At 38.2% G+C, this 24,256-nt stretch overlaps 1 protein-coding gene across 2 annotated transcripts; it reads left to right on the plus strand.

Annotated features, from left to right (window-relative positions):
• Nucleotides 1-582: 582 nt before the first annotated feature.
• stag2a (STAG2 cohesin complex component a) lies at nt 583-23,594 on the plus strand. 2 transcript variants are annotated; one of them, XM_084413951.1, is made up of 34 exons: nt 583-842; nt 1,447-1,531; nt 1,895-1,970; nt 3,031-3,165; nt 3,402-3,498; nt 3,593-3,669; nt 3,813-4,017; nt 5,125-5,276; nt 5,369-5,442; nt 5,542-5,665; nt 5,880-5,978; nt 6,092-6,171; nt 6,276-6,383; nt 9,357-9,465; nt 9,549-9,666; nt 9,771-9,874; nt 11,627-11,719; nt 11,991-12,080; nt 12,318-12,521; nt 12,600-12,670; nt 12,904-12,991; nt 13,825-13,905; nt 13,985-14,077; nt 14,273-14,444; nt 15,182-15,309; nt 15,614-15,715; nt 15,796-15,944; nt 16,335-16,463; nt 19,710-19,912; nt 20,012-20,231; nt 20,417-20,509; nt 21,288-21,414; nt 21,584-21,661; nt 22,315-23,594. In XM_084413951.1, exons 2-34 carry the CDS (start codon nt 1,494-1,496, stop codon nt 22,336-22,338), a joined length of 3,741 nt encoding a protein of 1,246 aa, XP_084270077.1. In that variant the 5' UTR covers nt 583-842; nt 1,447-1,493; the 3' UTR covers nt 22,339-23,594. The 2 variants fall into 2 exon arrangements, with proteins under 2 accessions (XP_084270077.1, XP_084270078.1); XM_084413952.1 differs by having other exon boundaries at nt 794-922.
• The last annotated feature ends 662 nt before the right edge of the window (nt 23,595-24,256 follow it).

A 24,256-nucleotide genomic window follows, 5' to 3' on the forward strand; every position in this document is an offset into this window, starting at 1 on the left:
TAAATAAAATAAATTCCCTCAGTTTTTAATAAACAGATCCTTTGCCATCTTGTCTGTCCGCCATCACTCCACAGACTTTGGATGCTCTTTTATTCTCTATAACTTGATTTGCACATTTCAGGTGTGTCAAAATGAAATGTAACAAAGTATAGGCTACACTTCTTGTTTATCCCTCTTATTTGATCAAAACTGGACACAGAGATTCTGGTTATTTCTCCTAATTTATCTGTCAAACCTTCTCTATACCAATTGTTGTTCCCGAATTGAATTCCTCTTACCATGGAAATCGTCTCTGTCATCTAAAGAATTGGACATTTAACCCTTTTCTGTTTGTAGGCTACTGTTCTTTTCTCCCGTCAAAGTCTGATTTAACACCTCTATTGAAGTTTAAATGGTTGACTTTGAAACTGCTGATGTTCTCAAATCTGGCTAACAAGAATAAAGTAGACAATCTTCTAGTTTTGCCTCATTTATATATTTGTAAATAGAAACAGTGTGATTCAGAAACTATTAAAATGCAAACCATTTTAAAATGTCCAGAAATGATATGTGGTAGGCTATTTCCATGATATGTGTATGTGTGTGTGTGCGCGTGGGTGTGTTTGTGGATACTAGTGTGTGTGGATGCGTAATAAGTGTGTTTTGGGTTCCTCGAGGCTGTATTTTACTCCTGTCCGCCCACAGCACCAAACTGCCTCTTCCACATTCGAACCATAACAGAACTGAGCCAGTTCCACTTGGGTCATGTTTTAATGTCTTAACCGCGGAGCGGAGGTCCGGTTCGGTTCCGTTCGGCGGCGGCTCTGGGCGGGTTTTATGCAGCTGGACTCACGCTGAGGGAGGTGAGGGAGGAAATGGCGGCCGATCTTCATAAATATCCGCGATTTTGGAAAAAAATGAAATAAATAAAAGACATTTTACTGTGAGTTTGTGGGAAGATAAATGTCCCAGAGTCGTTCATATGTCAGACAGTTTCAGCCATCAGCTTGAATATTGAGAATTATTGAGACACTATAATGTGCTACGTATGAAGAAACGTAAAGTTCTAGTGTGGTTTTACAGTTTAAAATTGTTTTGGTGGGTTTGGGGCGGTTTTAATGTCTTTTAGAGGACCTGGAGGCCTGTTAGCATGTTAGCATGCTAGCCCGTGTTTACGGAAATCAAACTCAATATTACAACACAATTAATAAAATCTCACACGTTACACGAATACTTCGAGATTTTATGTGTTTAATTGAGTTTGTATAATGTTTGATTTTTCGTACAGTAATGTTGACAGCAAATGTCTGATATTTATTATTAAAGTCATATATAAACACGTCCTTCACACAAACGCACGCGTAAAAACCTCATTCAGTAACTGAGTTATGTTTGTTTTAAAGCAGACATTTTAAGAAATGGTTTTCATACAGCAGTTTTTAAATTGTTTGGGTCTTTCTTCTGCAGTGTGGGGACACTTATAAACTCCAGAAGAGACAGAAGATGTTGAAAAAATGATAGCAGCTCAGGACTTTCAAGCAGACTTCTACCAGTAAGTACCAGACATACATTAACTTACTCCTTCTCCAGCCAGACTGTCTGTGTCTCAAAACCTAGTGAGTTGCCTACCTAAACGGCATTTTTGGGAATCATAAGCACATATGTAACAGATGCTGGACTTCTTGTTCATGATTTTGCTTATTATGCACTTGTGTTACCTATAACAAAACCAATTATATCCATGTTTGTAGGGATTAGGGAAATTAACTACAACTTGTGTGTTTGCATATGGATGCACACAGAGTACATCTAAACTCTGTATGTTAGGAAATTAAAGCACCTGTTTAACACACACCCCAATTACTTTGATCTCCACTTACACAACTGCTGTAATCACTGGTGCGTTTTTGTTTAGGGAAGGACACTCTCGGCTCTCGGACACTGATCTTGAAGATCTCGAGGGTCGAAATGGCAAACCTGGAAAAGGGAAGGTACCTATCAGCAAATGAGCTTTCAGATATGTAGTCAATTCTTTTTCATGAGTGAAACAGCTTTCAGATACACTGAAATCGTGACATGGCTTAGTGCGATTTAATGAATTGAAAATTTGCGTTTAATGTTTCAGAGTTATGTGTGGTACTGTTTTCATTTACACACTTGCAGCTCACGCGTGGAAAGTGGCTTGGTTCACAGTAAATGCTGCTGGACACAAACTCCATCTCTGCATGTGCTTAGCTTATAACGTGCATTTAAGAATGCAACTTCTTCATATCTTGTGATGAGAAGCGCTTTTAAACAAGTGGTTGTCAACAAAAGAGAAGCTTTGAGGGCTTATTTTGGTGGTTTTCTGTCAAATGAAAGCTCAGTGGTTTAACATTTGAAAATGAAGAACTTAAGACAACCATAAATGTTTGTATTGTAAATTTACAGTTGTACTGAAAATTAAAATTATTGTATTATTTTTCTCTAAATGAGATTTTTTTTCTATTGAAATATTACAATGCAGCGACATTTCTCATTGTTTCATATTTTTATTTAATAATAACAATGTGTAATAATAACAATTATTATTATTATTTTATCATCATATTGATATATAATCACAGCATTTTTGACCAAAATCTGATGTAAAGATGGCGCCCGGTGGTCTCTCCAAAAACGCCCGGTGGTGTGTTGGCTGCATGTCTTGCTCAGTTTGTTTTATTGTTCTTACTTTTTATGTTGTGTTTACTAACATTAGTACATGGATGTTTTTATGTTTTGTCTTGTTGTTCTTTTACTTTTTATTGTAATGTACAGCACTTTGGAACTACTGTGGTAGCCTGTAAGGTGCTATATAAACAAATAATGAAACAAAATTAAAATGTGCAGCTCTACAAACAAGCACCGCAAACCTGGAGTTTTTTTTATTGCAATGGCAATTTTTATGTAAAAAATAGCAGATTGTCGGATTGTCCCCCCCCCCTCATATTGTGCAGCCTTAGATCTGAGATGGAATAGATACTAGCATGTTTAATGGAATTCTCCTTGCTTTTTACCATTTGTGTCCAGAAGGGGAAGAAGACCATTGGAGAAAAGTTGAAGGGGTCAGAGGTGAGAGGTCGGGTAAATGGCCACCATCAGGAGAATGACATGGAGAATCTCAGTTTGTTCGAGATTGTCAAATTGGGCAAGAGTGCCACACAGGTACCCATATGCGCACAACATCTTCAGATACATGCTGATCTCTTGCACTGTATTCATTCATAGACTCTATTTCAAAGTGCTCGGATGTATCATCACGTGAATCAGTGGTGTGTGTGGTTAGTTATTATATCCAGGCCTAACTGCAGCGTGTGCTTTCTGTGTAGGCTGTGTGTGTATGAAAGAAGGTTTAACTGAGGTAGTTTGAGCGAGTGTGTGTGTGTTCTCTCTCTCTGCAGTCAGTGATTGATGATTGGATTGAGTCCTATAAGACAGACAGAGACTCTGCCCTTCTGGAACTGATCAACTTCTTCATCCACTGTTCTGGTTGTAAAGGTGTGTGTTTGTATGTTCTCTAGGTATACCGGTAGATAAGTTTGCATACTTCAAGTGTGTGTTTTGTGTTACTCAATGCGTGTGCTTGTTGTAGGCGCTGTGAGCTCCGAGATGTTCCGGAACATGCAGAATTCTGAGATCATCAGGAAAATGACAGAAGAGTTTGATGAGGTTTGTTAATGTGTGAGTTTATACCACAGACATTTCAATAGGAAGAATATATGATATGTAAAACAGTGTGTGTTTAGGGATGGAAGAGATTAGCTACTTCAAATGAATATGTGTTAAAAGGTTGTGTGTGTATGTGTGTTCAGGACAGTGGCGATTACCCTCTGGCGAGTTCAGGTCCTGTGTGGAAGAAGTTTAAATTAAGCTTGTGTGAGTTCATCGCGGTCCTGGTCCGACAGTGCCAGTACAGCATCATCTATGATGAGTACATGATGGACACGCTCATCTCTCTCCTCACCGGCCTGTCCGACTCGCAGGTCAGAGCGTTCAGACACACCAGCACCCTGGCAGGTGGGTGACCCTGGGCTACGTACCATGCAATGTTCAGAATAGCATACCCTAACCACTGCTTCTTTAGTATACAGTATGTATATTGATATTATGATTTGCACAACTGTTCAAAAGTTTAGAGTCATTCATATATTTTTTAAATAGATTATATTATTATTTAGCAAGGATGCATTAAATTGATTAAAAGTGATAGTAAAACATTTAAATCATCACAAAAGATTTCTGTTTCAAATAAATTCTTTTTTTCTTTTTTTCTATTCAACGAATCCTGAAAAAAATCATGGTTTCCACAAAAGTAACTGTTTTCAAAATTAATAATAATAAGAAATGCTTGAGCGGCAAATCAGCTTATTAGAATCACAAAGGATCATGTGACACTCAAGACTGGAGTAATGATGTTGAAACGTCAGCATTTCAATCACAGAAATAAATTACATTTTAAAATATATAAAACAAATATTTGAAATTGTATTCATAATTCACAACACTACAATTTTTACTGCATTTTTGATTAAATAAAATGAGCCTTTAAGAGCACAATAGACTTCTTTCAAAACCATTTAAAAATCTTAATGGCCTCAAACTTTTAAACAGTTGTGTATATTGTTTTTATGACTTAATGCACAGAAAATTCGACTACTGAAAATTTTCGGCCGAAACAGCTATTTTCGGTTTCAGGCCGAAATCTGACTGAAACAGACGTTCAATTAGCGCTTTTCCGATGGCACTTTTTGACTGTGTTCAGTGTTCACCAAAGTGCACACAACGTAGATAAGATACAACAGTTAAACATGTCAGCTGTGTGGACACTATCTCTGGATTAACAGTTCATTTCTCATTTTTAATCAGTAATTATATGGTTTCTATATTCTATAAATTTCTGCCATTTCTATGCTAAATATATGCACTGTTACACATCCATTATTCATTATAATTTTACTTAACCTGTTAGTGATGTCTTCATTACTTAATGTATGTTTGAAAAAATCTGTCATGAATGAAAACAAGGTATTACATTTTATTGTCATTTAAATGTTTATATTATTGTTCTCAATCATAAAGTATGAATTGTACACCCTAACCCTAAAGTTTTTCACTGTATTTCAGCCATGAAACTGATGACCGCTTTGGTGAACGTTGCTCTGAATTTGAGCATCAATTTGGACAACACACAAAGACAATATGAGACAGAACGCAACAAGAGCATCGGGAAACGAGCCAATGATCGCCTGGAGTTCCTGCTGCAGAAACGCAAAGAGGTGACACACACACACACACACACATACTCACTCACTCACATTCTAAAATGAGACAATAAACCTGATTCAAACATGGATTCTGTCATTTTTAGCTCCAGGAAAACCAGGATGAGATTGAAAATATGATGAATGCCATTTTTAAAGGAGTGTTCATCCACAGATACAGGCAAGGAAACGTCTCAAAATTAACTAAATGAAATGACTTATTCAATGAATTAATATTTTACTTTGAAGAGCTTATTTTTTTTCATGTATGTGTTTGCAGGGATGTGATTGCTGAGATCAGAGTCGTCTGCATTGAGGAGATTGGTATGTGGATGAAGATGTACAGTGATGCTTTTCTTAATGACAGTTACCTGAAGTACGTGGGCTGGACCATGTATGATAAGGTATCACAAACACATTCACACAGATTGATTATGTTCTCTTCAAAGCTAAACAAATAAACAGCATGCTTATGTTTATTACTGTGAAGCAGCTTTGAAACAATCTGTATTGTATAAAGCTCTATATAAATACTGACTTTATACACTCTTTAAATACAAAGAGTGACTTTTACAATCTCTTTGTCTCATCCGTCATATGTTATTTTTCTTTCTCCAGCAAGGTGAGGTCCGTCTGAAGTGTCTTACAGCTCTTCAGGGTTTGTATTATAGCAGAGAACTTAACGCCAGACTGGAACTCTTTACAAGTCGCTTTAAGGTGAGTGTTCCACCAGGATACTTGAAATGGCAACATCAACTCGCTTTATGATTCTGAAGGCTCTGAAAAATGTATTATCTTACTGACAGTTCTCTCCTCTTTTGTCTGTGTAGGATCGGATTGTGTCCATGACTCTGGATAAGGAATATGATGTTGCAGTTCAGGCCATTAAACTGCTGACGCTCGTTCTGCAGTGAGTTCAGCACTGATCATTCATCATTGACAGTCATACTTTTTTTTCTTTTTTTTTTAAGATGTGTCCATTTAATTTGCGGGTATGTTTGTTTGTGCACACAGAAGTAGTGATGAGGTCTTGACTGCTGAAGACTGTGAGAGCGTCTATCACTTAGTTTACTCTGCCCACCGACCGGTTGCTGTGGCAGCAGGGGAGTTTCTCTACAAAAAGTGAGTGCCACATTTTTTTTTATTCCACTGCATAGTCTGTGCTTCATTAAATACGAATGTGATTAAACGCATTTGCCACATTAAGCTCAACGTATACTTCGCACTCTTTCCTCGTGACATAACTTTCGTCATCAGGAGGGTCCTCGGATGTCCACGTGCAGCCCAATTTTAGGTCTGGTTATACAGTTGAGTGCGCAAGCCTCTCAAAGTACACTCCTTTGACCGTGAACATGGAAAGACGTGTTAAGCGCATGTGCAAATTAGGGCTGTGCCGGTAAACTTGACAACCACACAACCATGGTTGTAAGCCGCCACCGCGGTGGCTGAGTAGCACCGGCGGTGGTCCGCCAAAGCATTTTTTTTTGTATGTGAATACTGTTTTACATGAATATTATGACACGAGTGAAGCACAAAGCTTTGTTTACAAAAGAAATAATAGGTCAGAAATTAAATGTTACATCGCAGCCATGGAAAAGTTTGGATTCATGACGAATGAGAGAGTTGTGCGTGAGCCCATAAATTTAAGCTTTGTCGGCTTTGAATTCTGGTTTGCGATCTGGTCACCCGATTATCAGTGAATTTAACAACATTCCATTAGTTATTCCATATAGAAAGCTTGAACTGTCTACTTTTAAACAAAACAATTCAAAACGAAAATAAACCGACTAGCATATGCTTATAAATTCCGTATGAAGTGTGCATTTCTCTCTATAGGCGCGTTCACTGCGAAGATGACGAGTCAGCATCGTCAACTTCATCTTTGCAGCCCGACACTGACACAGAAAACACTAGTTTATTAATAAACAATTCAAATGTCTCCTTGCTATATTTGACACATTCATAATCATTACTTTTGCCGGTTCTTTGTGACAGCTGTTATATGCGTTATTGGCAGCATCACCCTCTGGTTACATGAACGTGTCACCACCGCATCAGCACCAGAACATGGAAATTTTATTTTAGAGAATAATCGCACAACCCTTTTAGATATTCTATAATTAAATCAACTAATCTAATATTCAAAAATCGTGACTCATCCCTCCATGGAATCTCTTGTTTCTTTTCTCATATCTTCACTCGCGTCTCACCCATTTCCGAAGGGGATTATAAACGTTTCTTCCTTGGTTCGCTTTTAATTAGGCCTATTATTTTTTACTGTGGTAAAGTAGAAAAAATGCTGTAGGGCAGATTCTAAATTCCTTTTAAAGGGGTCATATAATGGTACATGCACTTTTACAAGTTGATTGTATTGAAATGTGTGCTGGCAGTGCTTGTACACAACCATCATATAATGATAAAAATCCATCCAGTGTTTTTTTTTTTTTTATCTCCTTATATGTTTTCCCCTTTCTCAAATCGGACGCCGCTCCACGATTGTTAATTGACAGCAGCGTTTCAACACAGACCCTCCCTGAGCGAGCTGTCATCATAGTCCGCCATTGTTGATACGCTGGAGCAGAATGGCTTCTAAGCGATTGTGGTGTTCTGTTCTTGGGTGTAATAACGAACACAGCAGTCATTTTGATGTTCCTTAATCCGAACCGCTGAAGACGCAGTCAACCTGACAGTTGTGCCTAACACTGCATAGATAACGTTACGCATCACTGACAAGCCTACATTTACAGAAAAAAAGTTTTTCATGACCATTAGCTGTAACATCAATCTGTCAATGAACTAACGTATACATCAGTAAACACATAGCGTTCGTATCTCACTACTCTACCCTGCCAGTACACACAAAGATAGATCAAAGTGACATTACGTTAACCAACCATTCAGAAATGTCCTGTTCGAGCCTTAATTGTCGAACTTCTTCGGGCCCGTCATCTTGTTCCGGGTCCGACTCCGGTTCTAATTGATACGGTTGCACAGATGTGTCCTCAGAGACTCCCGCTGCCATTCTTTCTCCAAAATATACCCTCAACTGTTGTCAAGGCAACTCTCCACGTGTGTTGTGTCAAAACGCCCCACAGAACAGAGGGGCGGGGTGAGCAAAGCTCATTATCATTTAAAGACACGTGCACTTAAATGGCGTGCTGAAAACAGAGCTGTTTTTGACCAGGTAAAATGAGTGTTTTCTTACAATACTTAAAAGAATTTTTAATTAAAGTATATTACAAACTTTTCATTTAGACCCTAAAGAATCATATTAACTTGTACAAAAATGGCATTATATGACCTCTTTAACACAGTTTGTGCTTGTTATTAGACATGTGGTAATTGGTAAGAGGTGTCAAGTTTATTTGTAAAGCGCGTTTCACATGCGTGGGTGATTTTTGTTCCGCTTTCTCTGGCAGCGCAATATCAAACATAGCCTAAATGCCTTGCCCTTGTGGAAGATAAAATTCGCTTTTCATACCTTTTACAAGAAGTAGAAAACATGAAGATATCAGAAAAGAGATCGATGGTCTCTTTCCTGCTCGTGTCCCACAACCCTCTCAAAGCGCAGAGCGGTAGGCTACCTTTGTGTGGAAATATTAAACGAAAGTTTTTTTTTTTTTTTTTAAATAGATTCAACTTTATTATATTATTTAAGTTACCAGTATTTACTGATATTTATTTCAATGCTTTACAGGCTTTAGTGTGTTGTTTCTTTGTTTTTTTATTTCAAAATAACCCCCCAACCACCGCACCACCACCATGGTAGTTGGTCCATTACCACCGCGGTGGTAAAAAACTGCCACCGTCACAGCCCTAGTGCAAATCTAGTGGACTTCTTTTCAAGTGCTCAAGCCACTTGCACATACGCTGTTGTATGCACACCATAGACACAAAATTTGGGCTGTGCGCGGATGTCCGTGGAGCCTCCTGATGAAGAAAATTACGTCATTGCACGAACCCTCGTGGAATCCGGACAACCGAAGTATACTTTGGGCTTTAGTTCTGATCCATAATACATCTGACTCTCACCCTGACTGATTCCGCCATGTGGCTATTTAGTGAACACAACAATTTTGTGTGTTGTGTTCCTAGGTTGTTCAGTCATCATGGTCCAGAGGATGAGGGGCGGCCCAGGAGAGGCAGACAGTGTTTGAATGCTAACCTCATCAGAACAACTGTCTTGTTCTTTCTGGAAAGTGAGGTGTGCTTGATGTGCTCGGCCTGTAATGTAGAAATAAAATAAATGTATTTTTGGGTTATTTTATGAATTTTTATGTGTTTTAGCTCCATGAGCACGGTGCCTATCTGGTGGACAGCTTGTGGGACTGTGCGTCAGAGCTCCTGAAGGACTGGGAGAGTATGATCAGCCTGTTGCTAGACGAACCGTTCCCTGGAGAGGAAGGTACAAATGCACACACTTGTATTTATCATACTAGTTTTTTTGTGTGTCTGGACCAAAATCTTTCTAACCTACATCACTTAAACACCGTGATGTGTGTATTTCAGCTCTCACTGATGCTCAGGAAACTGCTCTGATTGAGATCATGCTCTGTGCTGTCAGACAGACTTGTGAGTGTCACCCACCCATCGGACGAGGCTCTGGAAGAAGGGTAAGACACACACACACACACACACACACAAAACAACATTTTGATTTTGCTATATTAGTGAGGACGTCCCATAGATGCAGTGTTTTTTTCTTATCGGAGATATTTTCTTAACCCCTAACCATGAACCTAATCTATGGAAAAGTTGTCAACCCTCTACAATGCAAGTAAATCACTCACATATGCTTGTAAATTTCTCTCTGGGCGACTAAATAATGTCTATCATAGCCATTGGCTAATAAATTGGCTTTGGCTATCTAAGCCATTGGCTTAGATTTTAGATGTTAGATGCCAAGTATTTAGCATAGATATATTTTCACTCGTTGAACACTGACTGAGCTCTTGAGAGTTTCGCTCTCCGTCAAGCGATCTGATTCTGTAGTATTTCATATTCAGCTCAGCGTACCTGTGTAAACTCTAGTGTGAGTATAAACCGTCGCGTTTCTCTCACACGCAAAGAGAGAGAGAGCGAGAGTCTTACATACCACGCAAAATCGACGCGCTACATGTAAACAATATTCTTGCTTGTATTTTCCTGTCAAAATAACGGAGTTCATCTGGAATTATTCAGCTTTTAAGAACAAGCAGAATATATGCCGGTTTCTCCGTTAGTGGGCGGAACTAATGCGCAAACGGCAATCTCACTGGTTGGCACTCATCCCTGTTTTAATTTCAGCAAATCAGTTCGAGCGAACGCTGACAACGTGATTAACATTCTAATGAACCCAACAGCTCATGTGTTGTATATTGTCATTATTAGTAGTAGAATTAGTTGTATGATTAAAAAAATTACTATTAGCAATTACTATTATCTATTTTTTTTACAGAAACACTGAATGACCAACAATATCTTAAACACCACCACCTGTCCTAAGTTCAGTTAAAATGACAAATATGCATGATTATTAAGTTTAAGATCTAATTACTAAATTTCTATCATTAAATAATGCTTGATTATCATAGCATCATAATATAATGCTTGACTGACTGATTTTTAGAATGTACATTTAGATATTTAAAAAGCTGTGCCATTTTACAAAGATAAGCTGATTTGGTGGAATGATATATATATATATATATAAACAAATTGTATATCAGTCTGGCAAGTAACCAAAAAAAATTTACTAGCAAATGGTGATTCTATTGCCAAGGTGTGCATAGAGGGGTTGGTTGTAGATTTTTTTAAAAATCACCCTATCTATTTTCTAAATGCATGTTATTTATTTTATTTTGAACGATTCATCTATGTATGTTTCATGTAAAAAAAAAAAAAGTTGACCTTGTAATTTAATAATTTTTTAAAACTCGATCTTCCTTTGAAACGAAAGGCTTCTTTCTGGTGACATATGCTAGACTTCTCTGATCATTTAGTCTGCTTAAACCTCTGTCGTTTCTTATAATCGACCTCAAGCTCGTATTCGGATCTGCCACCATCCAATCAACAACTGATGATTAGAACCAAGTCTCCATCCTATATTCTTTTCTCTTTTGATAATCCGGTTTACTACATGGAAGATGTGATCTGACGCTGCTTTTGTTTCATCTCAACTTTAAAGCATGATTTTGGTGATTTATGAGCCTTTTCAAATAGAGAGGATCACTTCTTATGTTCTCACAGGTTCTATTTTCAAACCATCATACTTATGTTGTCACTTAAAGGAATAGATAAAATAATTGTCTAAAAACTCTTTTAAAATGCTGTCATTATTCACTCATTCTCAAACCCGTTTGCTGTTTTTTTTTATTTTGGCACAGGTTCTGACAGCTAAAGAAAAGAAAACCCAGCTGGATGATCGAACAAAGATCACAGAAACGTTTGCTGTGGCTTTGCCTCTGTTATTGGCTAAAGTAAGTGTTTCTCTTCCTTGCCAGACAGTGTGTAATGCATCAAAAGAATAGCAAACGATTGACAAAATGTCACTTTGATTGATCCTCAACACTTTTTGCGTGTTTTGGGGTTTTTGATTGGCTTTTTGGGCACAAAACAAGTCCACAACTTGTCCGCAATTTGCATATAAATATTCCAACCAAATGGTTCGGGCCACCTGAATCAGGATGCAAACCGATTGATTTCTGAACTGACTGACTCTCTCTCTCTTTCTCTCTTTTTCTCTATCAGTATTCAGTGGACCCAGAGAAGGTCACTAATCTGTTGCAGTTTCCTCAGTATTTTGATTTGGAGATCTATACAACCGGTCGGCTGGAGAAGGTGATTATGCTCATCCAAAAAACAAACAAAAAAACTTCACATTGTGCCACATAGTAATACAAATATTGTGCTTATAAAATATGGCCTTGTGGTTTTTTTTTTCTTTCTATTGGAAGAAAGTTTCCAATAGTACCAATAATTTTTTTAATAACATGAATAGACATGAAGTAAATAAATGATTGATTGTTTTTGTTTTGTTATAGTAGTACTGTAAGTAATAACTATGATGTCCTGCAGCATCTGGATGCTCTGCTGCGTCAGGTCCGTGATGTGGTGGAGAAGCATACAGACACAGATGTATTAGAGGCATGTTCTGTGACATTCCACGCACTGTGCAATGAGGAATTCACCATCTATAACCGCGTAGATATCGTCCGCAGCCAGATGCTCGATGAACAGATAGACAAGTTCCACCGCTTGCTGGAGGACGTCCTGCAGGAGGTTTGTGTGTGTTTTAGTTTAATTACAGCTCTGTGTAATTTTAGCCAGTTTGAGTTTGAATGCTTTTGTTTCTTTAAGGGGGAGGAGCCTGATGAAGATGACGCCTATCAAGTTTTGTCAACACTCAAAAGAATCACAGCCTTCCACAAGTAAGAACACATACTAAGTCAAAACTGAGAAATAATTTAGCTAAAACTGAGAAATAGTTGAGCTAACTTGCTAAAATCTTTAAGTTCTTTAAACACTGCTTTCATTTGATAAGCAGATTATTCTTATTTGTTCTTTTGATTTTGGTGCGAAATGAGATCTGGACATATTTCTGTGAGACCAGAGGAGTGTCTTCATCATAACTGTGTGTGTCTGTGTGTCTGTCTTCCTGCAGTGCCCATGACCTTACTAAATGGGACCTTTTCACCAGCAACTACAAACTTTTGAACTCTGGCCTGCAAAACGGGGATATGCCTGAGCAGGTACTGACTACTAACACAGGGGTTATTCTGCAGCTAAATGTTGTCCTGAATCAACTTCATGCTGCTTTAATAACAAAAACAGAGCACATGGAATTTTCTATTTTCATTCCCCAGATGCATTTAGATTACATGTGCCTACATAAATTGGTACTTAAGGAATATTAATCAAGCAACGATGCTGTGAAGAAAAAGAAAAACTACTCAATGATCTTGGCTTGAAAGCATCAAATCAGTTTTAAGGGGATAGTTCACAAAAAAATAAAAAAATTAAGTTGTTCCAAACCTGTTTGAATTTCTTTCTTCTGCTGAACACAAAATAAGATATTTTGAAGAATATGGGCATCCAAACAGGCCCCATTGACTTCCATAGTATGGAAGAAAAAAAATACTAATGAATTCAATGGGGCGCTGGGCCTGTTTGGATACTGACATTCTTCAAAATATCTTCTTTTTTGTGTTCAGCAGAAGAAAGAAATTCATAGAGGTTTGGAACAATTTGAGGGCAAGTAATGACTTAATTTTCATTTTTGGGTGAATTATCCCTTTAATTTATCATATCTAAAAAGAAGAAATTAATTATTATATAATTATAAAGATTATTACCCCTGACTTATTCATTTATTTATTTTACAAATGTACTGTAGTGTTTAATTTTACCCATTTTTGCTAAAAAGAATATTTTATTGTATTGATAATGTTCTGCTTTTAGTTACAAGTACTGTAGTTCTCTACAGGCCATATTTGGTCTGTGACCTGTGTGTTTGACTCTGCTCTAAACTCTTTGACCTCACTTCAGGGACTTTCACTGATATTTAATTGTTTTGTTTTTATAGATTGTGGCTCATGCACTCCAGTGCACTCACTATGTCATACTCTGGCACTTGGCTAAAGTCTCAGAGGGCAGTGCCAATAAGGTACAACACACACGTACGTGCCCAGACCTGTGTGAGAATGTCATTTTGAATGTTTAGTCACACTCTTGTCTCATTTCAGGATGAAATGGTGCTGTTGCGGAGGCAGGTGAGAGCCTTCTGTCTGATGTGTCAGAGGTACCTGAACAGCATCAGTACCACTGTCAAAGAACAGGTGAGTCTGACCTGCCACAGACCACGCATCCTTTCATGCATATGGGATTGTGGGAAAATAAATGAATTCTTAGGGGCAGTCGTGGCCTATAATTGTTAGAGTCATACTGGTAACCCGAATGTTGCATGTTTGATTCTTAATACCGGCAGGAAATTATTTGTACTTTCATGAACTGTGTGTATCTGTGTGTTGCAGGCCTTCACCATTCTCTGCGATTCACTCCTGATCTTCAGTTATCAGATTGTGGCGTCGGGGCGGGAAGCTTTAGAACCCCTGGTGTTCAGTCCAGATGCATCCTTGCAGAGCGAACTAATCAACTTTATCCTGGATCACGTGTTTGTTGACCAGGATGAGGACAGCAGCACAGGTGAACAAAAAACAAATACAAAGAGGACAGAAGACTGTTCAGATCCACTCTAAAGTGGATTTAAATGTATAACAGCATGTATGCAGTCTTTGCTCCAGAGGCACGATCAGCTGCTGATTTGTAATGCATAGTTCTAATTTCTGCACAACTGACATCACCAAAAAAATAAAAAAATAAAAAATGAGGTTTGAGTTTGGGGTCATACGACAACTGTTGTTGTCAAACTGTGGCATACCTTGTTTAAAATAAATTAATCTGGATTCATTATGCTTTATGAGCTTTTTGGATCTTTTAAGTTTTAGTTACCTGAACTTTCTGTGGAGGGACAAAAATCTCCCAGGTTTAATTAAATCTTAATTTGTGTTTTGATGATTAACCAGTGACTTGAGGGTGAGTAAATGATGACAGAATTTTCATTCCATTTAAGAATACTGTGAGGAAATGTATTTATAATTTTTTTGGTTTGGTGCTGTTATTGGAGCAGAAATGAGATACTGCACCTCAATAATTTATTTAGAAACACAAAAAATTGTAGAAAACCTTTTAACAAACTAGCAGTCAAAAGTTGGTAATTGTATTCAATTTGTATTTTTTATTTATTTCCATCCTCGCTTTAAAAAACAAATCATCACAAAAAAGAATAAAGTACAAATTATTATTATTTTATTCTGCACAATTATTTACTGCTTTTTTCACTATTTAGTCCAATTCATCCATTTCTTGGGTGTGTCTTGCAGACGATGAGGCTGGTAAGATTGAGGCGCTCCACAGACGCAGGAATTTACTGGCCGCCTTCTGCAAATTGATCATCTACAACGTGGTGGACATGAAGACAGGAGCTGACGTCTTCAAACAGTACATGAGAGTGAGTCTGTCAGTCCCTGTAACAGTCCGCTGTGTTTTTTTTATTTATTTATTTAAAGATTAATTTTTAGTGTTTTGCCTTTATTGGGATAAGATCAAATATAGTACACAGGATGTAAAGTGGGAGAGAGAGAGAGGGGTGGGATTGGTATCGGGAAAGATCTGTGAACCGGGAGAGGAACTTAAGCCACCCGAAGTGCAACCTTGCTACAAGTCGGAGCCCTGGCCATGAGGCTATCGGCTTCGACACAGTCCTCTGTGTTACTTGAAGCTTACAGTGCATCTCTGTCTCTGTCTGTGTGTAGTACTATAATGATTATGGTGACATCATTAAGGAAACCATGAGTAAGGCACGTCAGATCGACAAGATTCAGTGTGCCAAGACTCTGATCCTCAGCCTGCAGCAGGTGAGATAGCGCTTCTATCCTTACACAGACCCGCTCTGCCAGCAACACTGAATAACAGAAGGGCGATGTGTGTGTTTCAGCTGTTTAATGAGATGCTGAGTGATCTAGGCTGTAACTTTGATCGCTCCACATCTGCTTTCTGTGGGATTAAAGAACTGGCCCGACGCTTCTCGCTCACGTTTGGACTTGATCAGGTCAAAACAAGAGAGGCGATTGCAATGCTCCACAAGTAAGAAAACTCAAACATGCTTGCTGTTAAGACCCAACAGGGTTATGGGGCTGGGCTCCATCCACTTTCTTTCTCCTGTCTGTATAAATCATTTATTTTATTTATGTCTAGGATTTTTATTTGTCACCAGATTAAGCACCAAAAGCAGCTCTCGATTGCATAAAGTTACTGAAACAAATGAATAAAAATAGTGGTTGACTGAAATGGGTTTTTCCCTGGCCGATACCAATATTAAAAGAAAATGATTAATGTTTTAAGAGAGGTTCACAAATCTTCTGACTGTCATACTGCTAGCATCAGCACCATTTTTGGAAAAGGGGCATCAGCAGCCCCTTATGTCTTAGTGACAGAGTCTTAAGTGTGTGTGTATATGTGCTTTTTGTGTCTTAGGGATGGAATAGAATTTGCATTTAAAGAACCCAGTCCGCAGGGAGAAGGCGGCCCTCCTCTCAACCTTCCGTTCCTTGACATCCTCAGTGAGTTTTCCTCCAAACTACTGAGGCAGGACAAGAAGACTGTGTAAGACACTCACACTGAGAATCCCTTGCTTTCTCAGATCCCTCAGAGACCTAAGCATTGTTATTCATGATGTATTCGTTTTTTTAAACCTCAAAAATGTCTTTAGGAAACCATTAGTTATAAAAACTTACATTGGCGTAAAAGTTGGAAAAATGTTGCAAAATTGCAACGCTGGCCATTTAGCGCTGGGCAACTATTTTTTTATACAATAAGTGAATATTTGAACACAAATGCATTTGAGCTAGGAAGGTAAAAATATTTGACAATTTAAGTACTGTAAATTTTATTTACATCTTAATTTAAAAACATATTATGTCAATGAGTTTAGATGGAATGTAAGCCTATGTGTGTGTGTGTGTGTGTGTGTGTGTGTGTGTGTGTGTATTATTTAATTTCTTTTAAACAGATCAATTTGTTCCAAAAGTGTTAAGAATTGTGCCAGCCACTCTTAACACTTTTGGAACAAATTCAGGGTTGCCAACTTTGGGACTTTGGCTGGAGTGAGACTCTGTAAAACATCACTGCGCACACGTAACCCTAACCCTAATTTTAAAAATATCAGTCCTTGTTTACTTAGTATAAACCCTGATTTATGAAAAAAAAGAAGATGTTTTCAAAATGTACAATTAATTTATTGATTGCACTATAAAAAAAATAAAGATAGAGGTGATTAAATAACAAACATGTAAAACAACAACATCAAAACAATAAAAAATCTCAAAACAAAAGGGACACATAATAGTTACTCCACCTCCCAACACAAGTTTCACACATTAGGCCTGTTGTAGCCTATGCCCCAGTGGCAGTGTTGGCCTGCTTCACCACCTCTGCAGGAGCTCGTATCTGAAGCAAGGTTCAATCCGTTCATTGCGTCTGTCACGTGACAAATGAACGAAAAACTCGGAAAGTAATTATTTATGTTCCCTGTAAATTATTTTTGACTGCATTATAATGATTTCTTAATTCAGAATATGATAAAGACTTCGTAGGTGGATGTGTCCGTGGAATTTGGCTGTTAAAAGTATAACATTTAAAGCCCCTTAAATGAACGAAATGACTCGAAAAAAGATTCATTCATTTTAATGAACGAGATCGAACAAACGAATGAGTAAAATGATCCGAACTTCCCATCACTCACAGGGTGCCATCAAGTGACAGTCTGTTCCTGGTGTCAGTCTTGTTTAGGCCAATAACTGAAAAGGTTCGCTCAGCATCTGCATTTGACTGTGGCAGGCTCAACACAATCTGGGCAACCTTTGATCATTTTTTTGATCATCACACAAAATGTGGAAAAATGTTTTTGCACTTTAAAAAAAGAAAAAAAAATTCCACAATTTTAATCACATTTTCTGCATTTACATACCTTTATGGACTATGGTGATACAAAATCCAGGAAATAATTAAGTTGATTATAATGATAAATTCTGCCAAAAAGAATATAGTAGGCTACTAAAGTATGTATAAGAAAAATATGTCTTACTTTCTTTATTGTTTAATAGGGGCCAATTGCCAAGACTTGAGAGAATCATTTTATAAAGTCAAAAATGTTCACCATTAATGTTTTGTGTGCAAATAAAATTTAAATAATGTGAGACTCAATTTCCACTGTAATGTAGAAACAACATAAAGACAGTATATTTTAAACAATTGTTTAATGCCATTTTTTTTATGAATGAAGGCCAGTATCACTGTAGCTACTGATGTCTCCATGAAAATAATTTTTTACTTTTGAAAATTATAACATCTTTTAATATAAGTGAACCTTAAAACTTTCTTCACATAAACCCAAAAATAAATGTAATATTTACATGTGCCCTTCCTGTCTAACAGGTATGAAATATACAGAAATTGAATTAGGTTATCAAACAGTCCGCGCTGCATAAATTATGAATTAAATTAGATTAATCCTTATTAAAGCTGCAAGCGTTCTTTAGTCAAGAGCAGTTAGTGATTTTCTCTGTTCCCTTTGTTCTTTGGTTAACTTTACTGACTACAGAATTAGTGGCTGCTGTCACTTTAAAATCTGCCTCTGCTGACAGACTCACGCATCTCATTTTCTCATTTACTCTTGTTCATTTAAGACTTTATGTAACTAATTTAAGACTGCTTATTGTTATGAGGATACTCGACAAAACTGACATTTTGGCATGTGTTATTGTTCGTTCAAGCGCGAAAGAGAACTGCCCAGCAAAACTGATTCTGACGCGCTGTCTGTGCGCTCGATACTGGCGCGAGTCTTTCTGTGGGTTGTGTGTGTGTGTGTATGTGTGTGTGTGTGTGTGTGTGTGTGTGTGTGTGCGCGTCAGGACATTCACAGACAGCGCGATACCTGCTCATTATAACTTTCAGTGAGGTATTTTTAGTGTGTGCAAGTGACGTTCCTGGACGCGGCTGCGCGCATTGACGCAGGCAGGCGCTCCGTGTCCTGCTCGGTCCTGCTCGGTCCTGCTCCTCTTTGGCATGACGGCGTGCGGTTAAAAAATCATAACAAACTAATTTGAAAGTGGGGGGAGACGAACGGGATTTCGAAAAGAGGGGGGGACATGTCCCCCCTGTCCACATAGGAAATTACGCCCGTGAATGAAAGGCACACCATTTTATTATCTGCTTACCTTGATTGTCATCCAAACTTTCAAACGCGCATCAGTGGCTCAGACTCCGAACCTATGCTCTGAACTCTCTGAACTTTTCACACGCAACTGACGTATCAGGTGCAAGGTTTTCAGCGAATCAACGATCAGAGAATACTGCAGTGAGAACGTTGTAGGCAGATGTTACAGCTGTGGGCCTTAAACTCCTCTCCTGTAATTAATACGCAGTGGTCTAGTCATCAACAGAAAATTAACGGATTGAGAGGGGAGAAAAATGGATTTTGGCGTGACATTTCTTGCGTGTTCGTGAGAGCGTGAGATTGATGCTGAAAGCGTGAGTGTCACGCCAGATGCGTGAGAGTTGGCAACCCTGACAAATTTATCTGAAGTATCAGGCATCTAATATATATAGAGTGACTTTAGCAAGCTGTGGCAGATAATATTTGATTTGTTTTTGTTCTCACTAAAACTGCTATTGTGATACATTTCAATCTTCAGCTACTGGAATGTGTAGTTCCCATATTTAGTGAATATACAAGTGTTGCAATTCTGCTGCGCTGGGTCTCTGAAGGTTAACTGTGTACTGTCTTTTAAATGAATTTCTCTACTGAAGTATATCTGTGTTCTTTGTTTGACCTCTGATCTTTCCCATCAGGCACCTGTATCTAGAGCGGTTTATGACCTTTCAAATGGCCCTGCAGAGGGACGATTGCTGGTTGCCGCTCATCTCCTACCGGAACTCTCTGCAAGCGGGCGCTGATGATGATACACTGTCTGTCATCAGCGGCATGAGCAGGAGCTCCGCCCGCAGTCGCAGGAGTAAACCACCCGCTGCCAACAAGAGAAAACTGCCTGAGGGTTCGTGTGTTCAATCGTAATTATATCATTAATTATAATCTCTACAGAGTTAAAACTAACTTTCCCTTTCATTGTCTTCTCTATCTGTCCGTCTCTCAGAGGAGAGTAGCTGTAGCAGCAGTGATGTGAGCGCGTGGGTCAACCGAGAGCAGACTGGCCCACACACTCCTGTAATGATGTCATCACCCCACATTGTCTCCACTGTCCTGCGGGACGCAAAGAAGCTTCGACCAGAGGAGGGGTACATGGGAGTTTACAGCATGAGCAACGAAACGCAACACACACCCCTGCAGCAGCCGCACCAACAAATGGACTACAAGTAAACATACACACATACATTTATACTAGGGCTAGTTTTAGGTATAGAACTCCGCTGTCCTGAAGAGTTTAGCTCCAACCCTCCAACTCGCAGGACAGCGGCTCTCTAGGACCGAACTTGCCCACCCCTGATTTACACATACTCCCTCTATTAGTAAAGAGTTGACTGAGAAATGTTGTTTTCAGTTCTCAGGTCGCGTGGATGATGGCCCAAAAACAGCAGCAGGACAGAGCAAGCCTGCAGTATGGCAAGATGAGAGGCCACATTCAGCACACCATGTGAGTGCACATCTACGTACACATACACTACTGTTCTAAAGTTAGGGGTCAGGACGTTTTTAAATAAATACTTTTATTCAGTAAGGATACATCAAATTGATCAAAGGTGACAATAAATTACATTTATAATTGTATATAAGATTTCTATTTCAAATATAGGCTGCTCTTTTGAACTCTGTTCATCAAAGAATCATTAAAACAATGTACTACAGTTTCCACAAAATATTAAGCAGCACAACTTCATCAGTGATAATAAGAAATGTTTCTTGAGCACCAAATCAGCATCATGTGGGGATCATGTGACACTAGCCCCTTTCAGAGCATTGATCCCAGAAAATTGACATAGAATTGCTAGAGTGCCTTCTGTGTGAACGCAAACATGTCCCGGGATGGGGACCTAGTGACATTGGTGGGATTAGTCCCAGAATGCGCCCTGTGTGCACAAAAGGTAGGACCAGTGCTGTAAGGGGTGTCTCAATGACGTAGTTATCGTGCGACTCTTTGACCGGGGGTTTTAAATGCAGATCAACATTCACGTTGCACATTAACAAAGAAGAAAGTTTGTGTTCGTCAAGGAACAAAGAAAGGACGGAAAAATGTCTGCAAACACGTCACATCCTGATGTCACGTGTCTTTACGGGATTTTTTTTTTTTTTAATCAAATTAATGCAGCCTTATTGAGCATAAGAGACTTGTTTAAAAAAAATAAAATAAATTAAAGATCCAAAACTTTTGAATGGTAGTGATAAATTATTTTATTGATGTGCTTGTTTTCCAGTCGCCGTGGCAGCGGACTGATGGAGGATGATGAGGAGCCAATTGTAGAGGATGTGATGATGTCATCAGAAGAACGACTGGACGACCTTAATGAGGGCATGGACTTTGACACCATGGACATTGATCTGGTAGGAGTTCAGGATAGCATGAAAGTGACAGTGAAAGTTTCTCAGATCTTCACATTGTCAATCTAATCCAGTCTCCTTTGGCTGCGGGGTCAACACACTCATACATAGAGAGAAAACACATTTTGTGTGTCATTGTTTTTAACGTAACCTTTTTTTTGTCCCTCTGAAGCCTCCATCCAAAAACCGCAGGGAGAGGTCAGAGCTGAAACCAGACTACTTTGACCCTGCCTCCATTATGGACGACTCGGTGAGCATTAATTCATCCGAATGTTTATTCATTAACTTATTAATCCACTCAGTCTATTGATTAGTGGTGCTTGTTAGAAATCCCTCAGACTTAAATTAAAGGATGGACCAGAGCATTATGTGTTTTTATTTTATTTTATTATTAGTCTAATGCCAGAACACTTTAGCAACTGAACAGCATTGTTGTAGCAAATTTACGTTCACCACCCCCCCACCCACCCACCCACACACCCACACACACACACACACACAAAATTCTAAAATCTGCTTTGCTCTCTCTATTTGTTCTCTCTGTTTGTCCAATTGTTCTTGTCATTGTGAACTGACAGAGAGAGATGCTGTGAAAGAATACAGTACTAATGGCCTGTTCACACCAAGAACGATACCTATAAACTATGAAGTGAACAATAACGATAAACTATGATGTTTAAAACGACATTGTAAAGGTGTGGTCTCATTAGCTAATTTTTGTGGGCTACTAATTCCATTACCTTTTGTCAACAACAGCAATGCACACAGATCGCACAGAAGTCACTCTGAAACCAAAACATTTCTGTTGGAATCTGTGTGACCAACCTGAACCCTGTTATCTTTAGAACCTCTTTGCACCTGCAACACTGGGGTTATAAAGCGACTCTGTGTTTTGCCTTCCAGGTTCTTAATGTCTCCATGTTCTGAGATGGGTAAATGAGAGCATCGCTGACATTTTTCTCCTCTTCTGATTTCACTCCATGGACTAAATGCACATGATGGTGCTGTGTATCGCTCCCTCCTGAAAACACACCATAACTTTCCATCTGTACATATAACAGACAAACATTTACAGCATGAGATCAGACTTATCTATTCATGCTTTTTTGTAATGGAGGTTTAAAAATAGCTGTTTTTTGTAACTCCTGGAGGAGTTTTGATTTTTAAGTAATTTTGTAAAGACAATCAGTTGTAAATGACTTTATAAAGAGTGATTGAAATTAAAATTTATAACTGAACTTTCCTTAAAGGGTTTAGACTTGCAGTGTCTGTTTTTTCCCCCAGTACTTCTCTCACAATGTTTTCGCTTCCCAGAAGTAGGTTAAAACTCATATTGTGATGATATTCCTCACTTGTATGGTGGTGGTTGGCTGATTTAGAGTTTTTATTGGTCCTCTAAGAGCTCAAAGCACTTGTGCTGATTGGCTGACACTTTGAAAGCCTGCCCCTCCCTCAGATTAAAATTAATTTCTGAATATATAGATATAATTTTAAAGGTATTTCTGCATAAAGGGCATTACCCCCTTTTTCAGAGAAAAGCTCTTTCTGTAGAATATATCTAATTTCTTTTTAAAGATTAGAATGAGGTATTATAATATAATGTTATATATCTTAAATACATACATATATGTATGTATTATTTTGTTTTACACAAAATGGGTAATGTAATGTGAATCATTGCTGGTTTATATTTAAGTTAATGTTTTTTATGTTTGGTATCCAACCTACTGTTTTATTCACGCTCCATCTGTCCTGAGAGAATCACTGATGTTTTATTCACTTTTATTTTGGAAAAGCTCCACTGTGAAAAATTCTATAATCTTTCCCCTTTGTGTAGTTCGTTGAGGTATGGATTCAGGTTGTGTGTTGTTTTTGAGGTTGGGTAGTTTAAATCATGAATGGCTTGTTAATCAGAGCAAATCATGATGATTGTTTTTGTGGTAAGAAATCTTGGTAAATGCAACCATAGTGATTGTAAGCAGGGTAAATGCATTTCTGCGAGGAGCTTTTGTTCAGGATTGGAAAGGAAACGTCTTTTTATGTGCGTTTCACACATTGTTGGTCATTTGTCCCACTTTGATTTTAATTTCCAGTTCTGCAATGTCTCCTTATTTCCAAAAGTGTGTGAGTGTATGTATTTTAATGTATTGGACTGTACATAAAAACCAAGATGTTTTATTCTATTTGCAAGATGTCGGTTGTTTCATTTCCTATGTTTATGCATTTATATTTAGATACAAAATAAACCTTCCTGGTCTTTAGCACTGATTTTTAAATCAGCAACTCCCAGAGAGAAGACTGTTTGTTTGCCCAGTCATCAAATGTTACTGAAAGGTTTGTGTAAATTGTATTCTGTTAAATGCTTCATTGAAGAATACTGGAACTCAAAATTAATTATATTTTTTGTCTATGTTTTTGTGTCATAGATAAAATACAAACAATTGCCATACAAATCACTGTTGCTTCATTGATCTCTTCCTGTGAACCATGAATACAACAGTGACATTTTCTGGGTCATGAACAAGAAGGTCAGTGTTCATCAGTGGCCTAATCAAAGCGTTCATTCACACAAAGAATCAATGACTGAACAAACACATCCGACCAGAACAAATGACAGAGATCAGGGTCAAACACCACAGCATAACAAACCTCCATTGAAGATGAAGGGTTCGGTTTTTTTTTGTTTTTTTTTTGCAGTAAACATACATGTTTTAAAACACTCACACTTCATAAAACCTTAGAAGAATGTTGTGCACCCTGGATGTAAAAAAGTATAGTTTAAAGCATAACTGGTCAGGTTTCAGAAATAAACACGCAGATAATGGTTTGTTCACACTCAGTACAT

The sequence above is a fragment of the Rutilus rutilus genome (genome assembly GCF_951802725.1).
Source record: "Rutilus rutilus genome assembly, chromosome: 7".
Lineage (NCBI taxonomy): Eukaryota > Metazoa > Chordata > Actinopteri > Cypriniformes > Leuciscidae > Rutilus > Rutilus rutilus.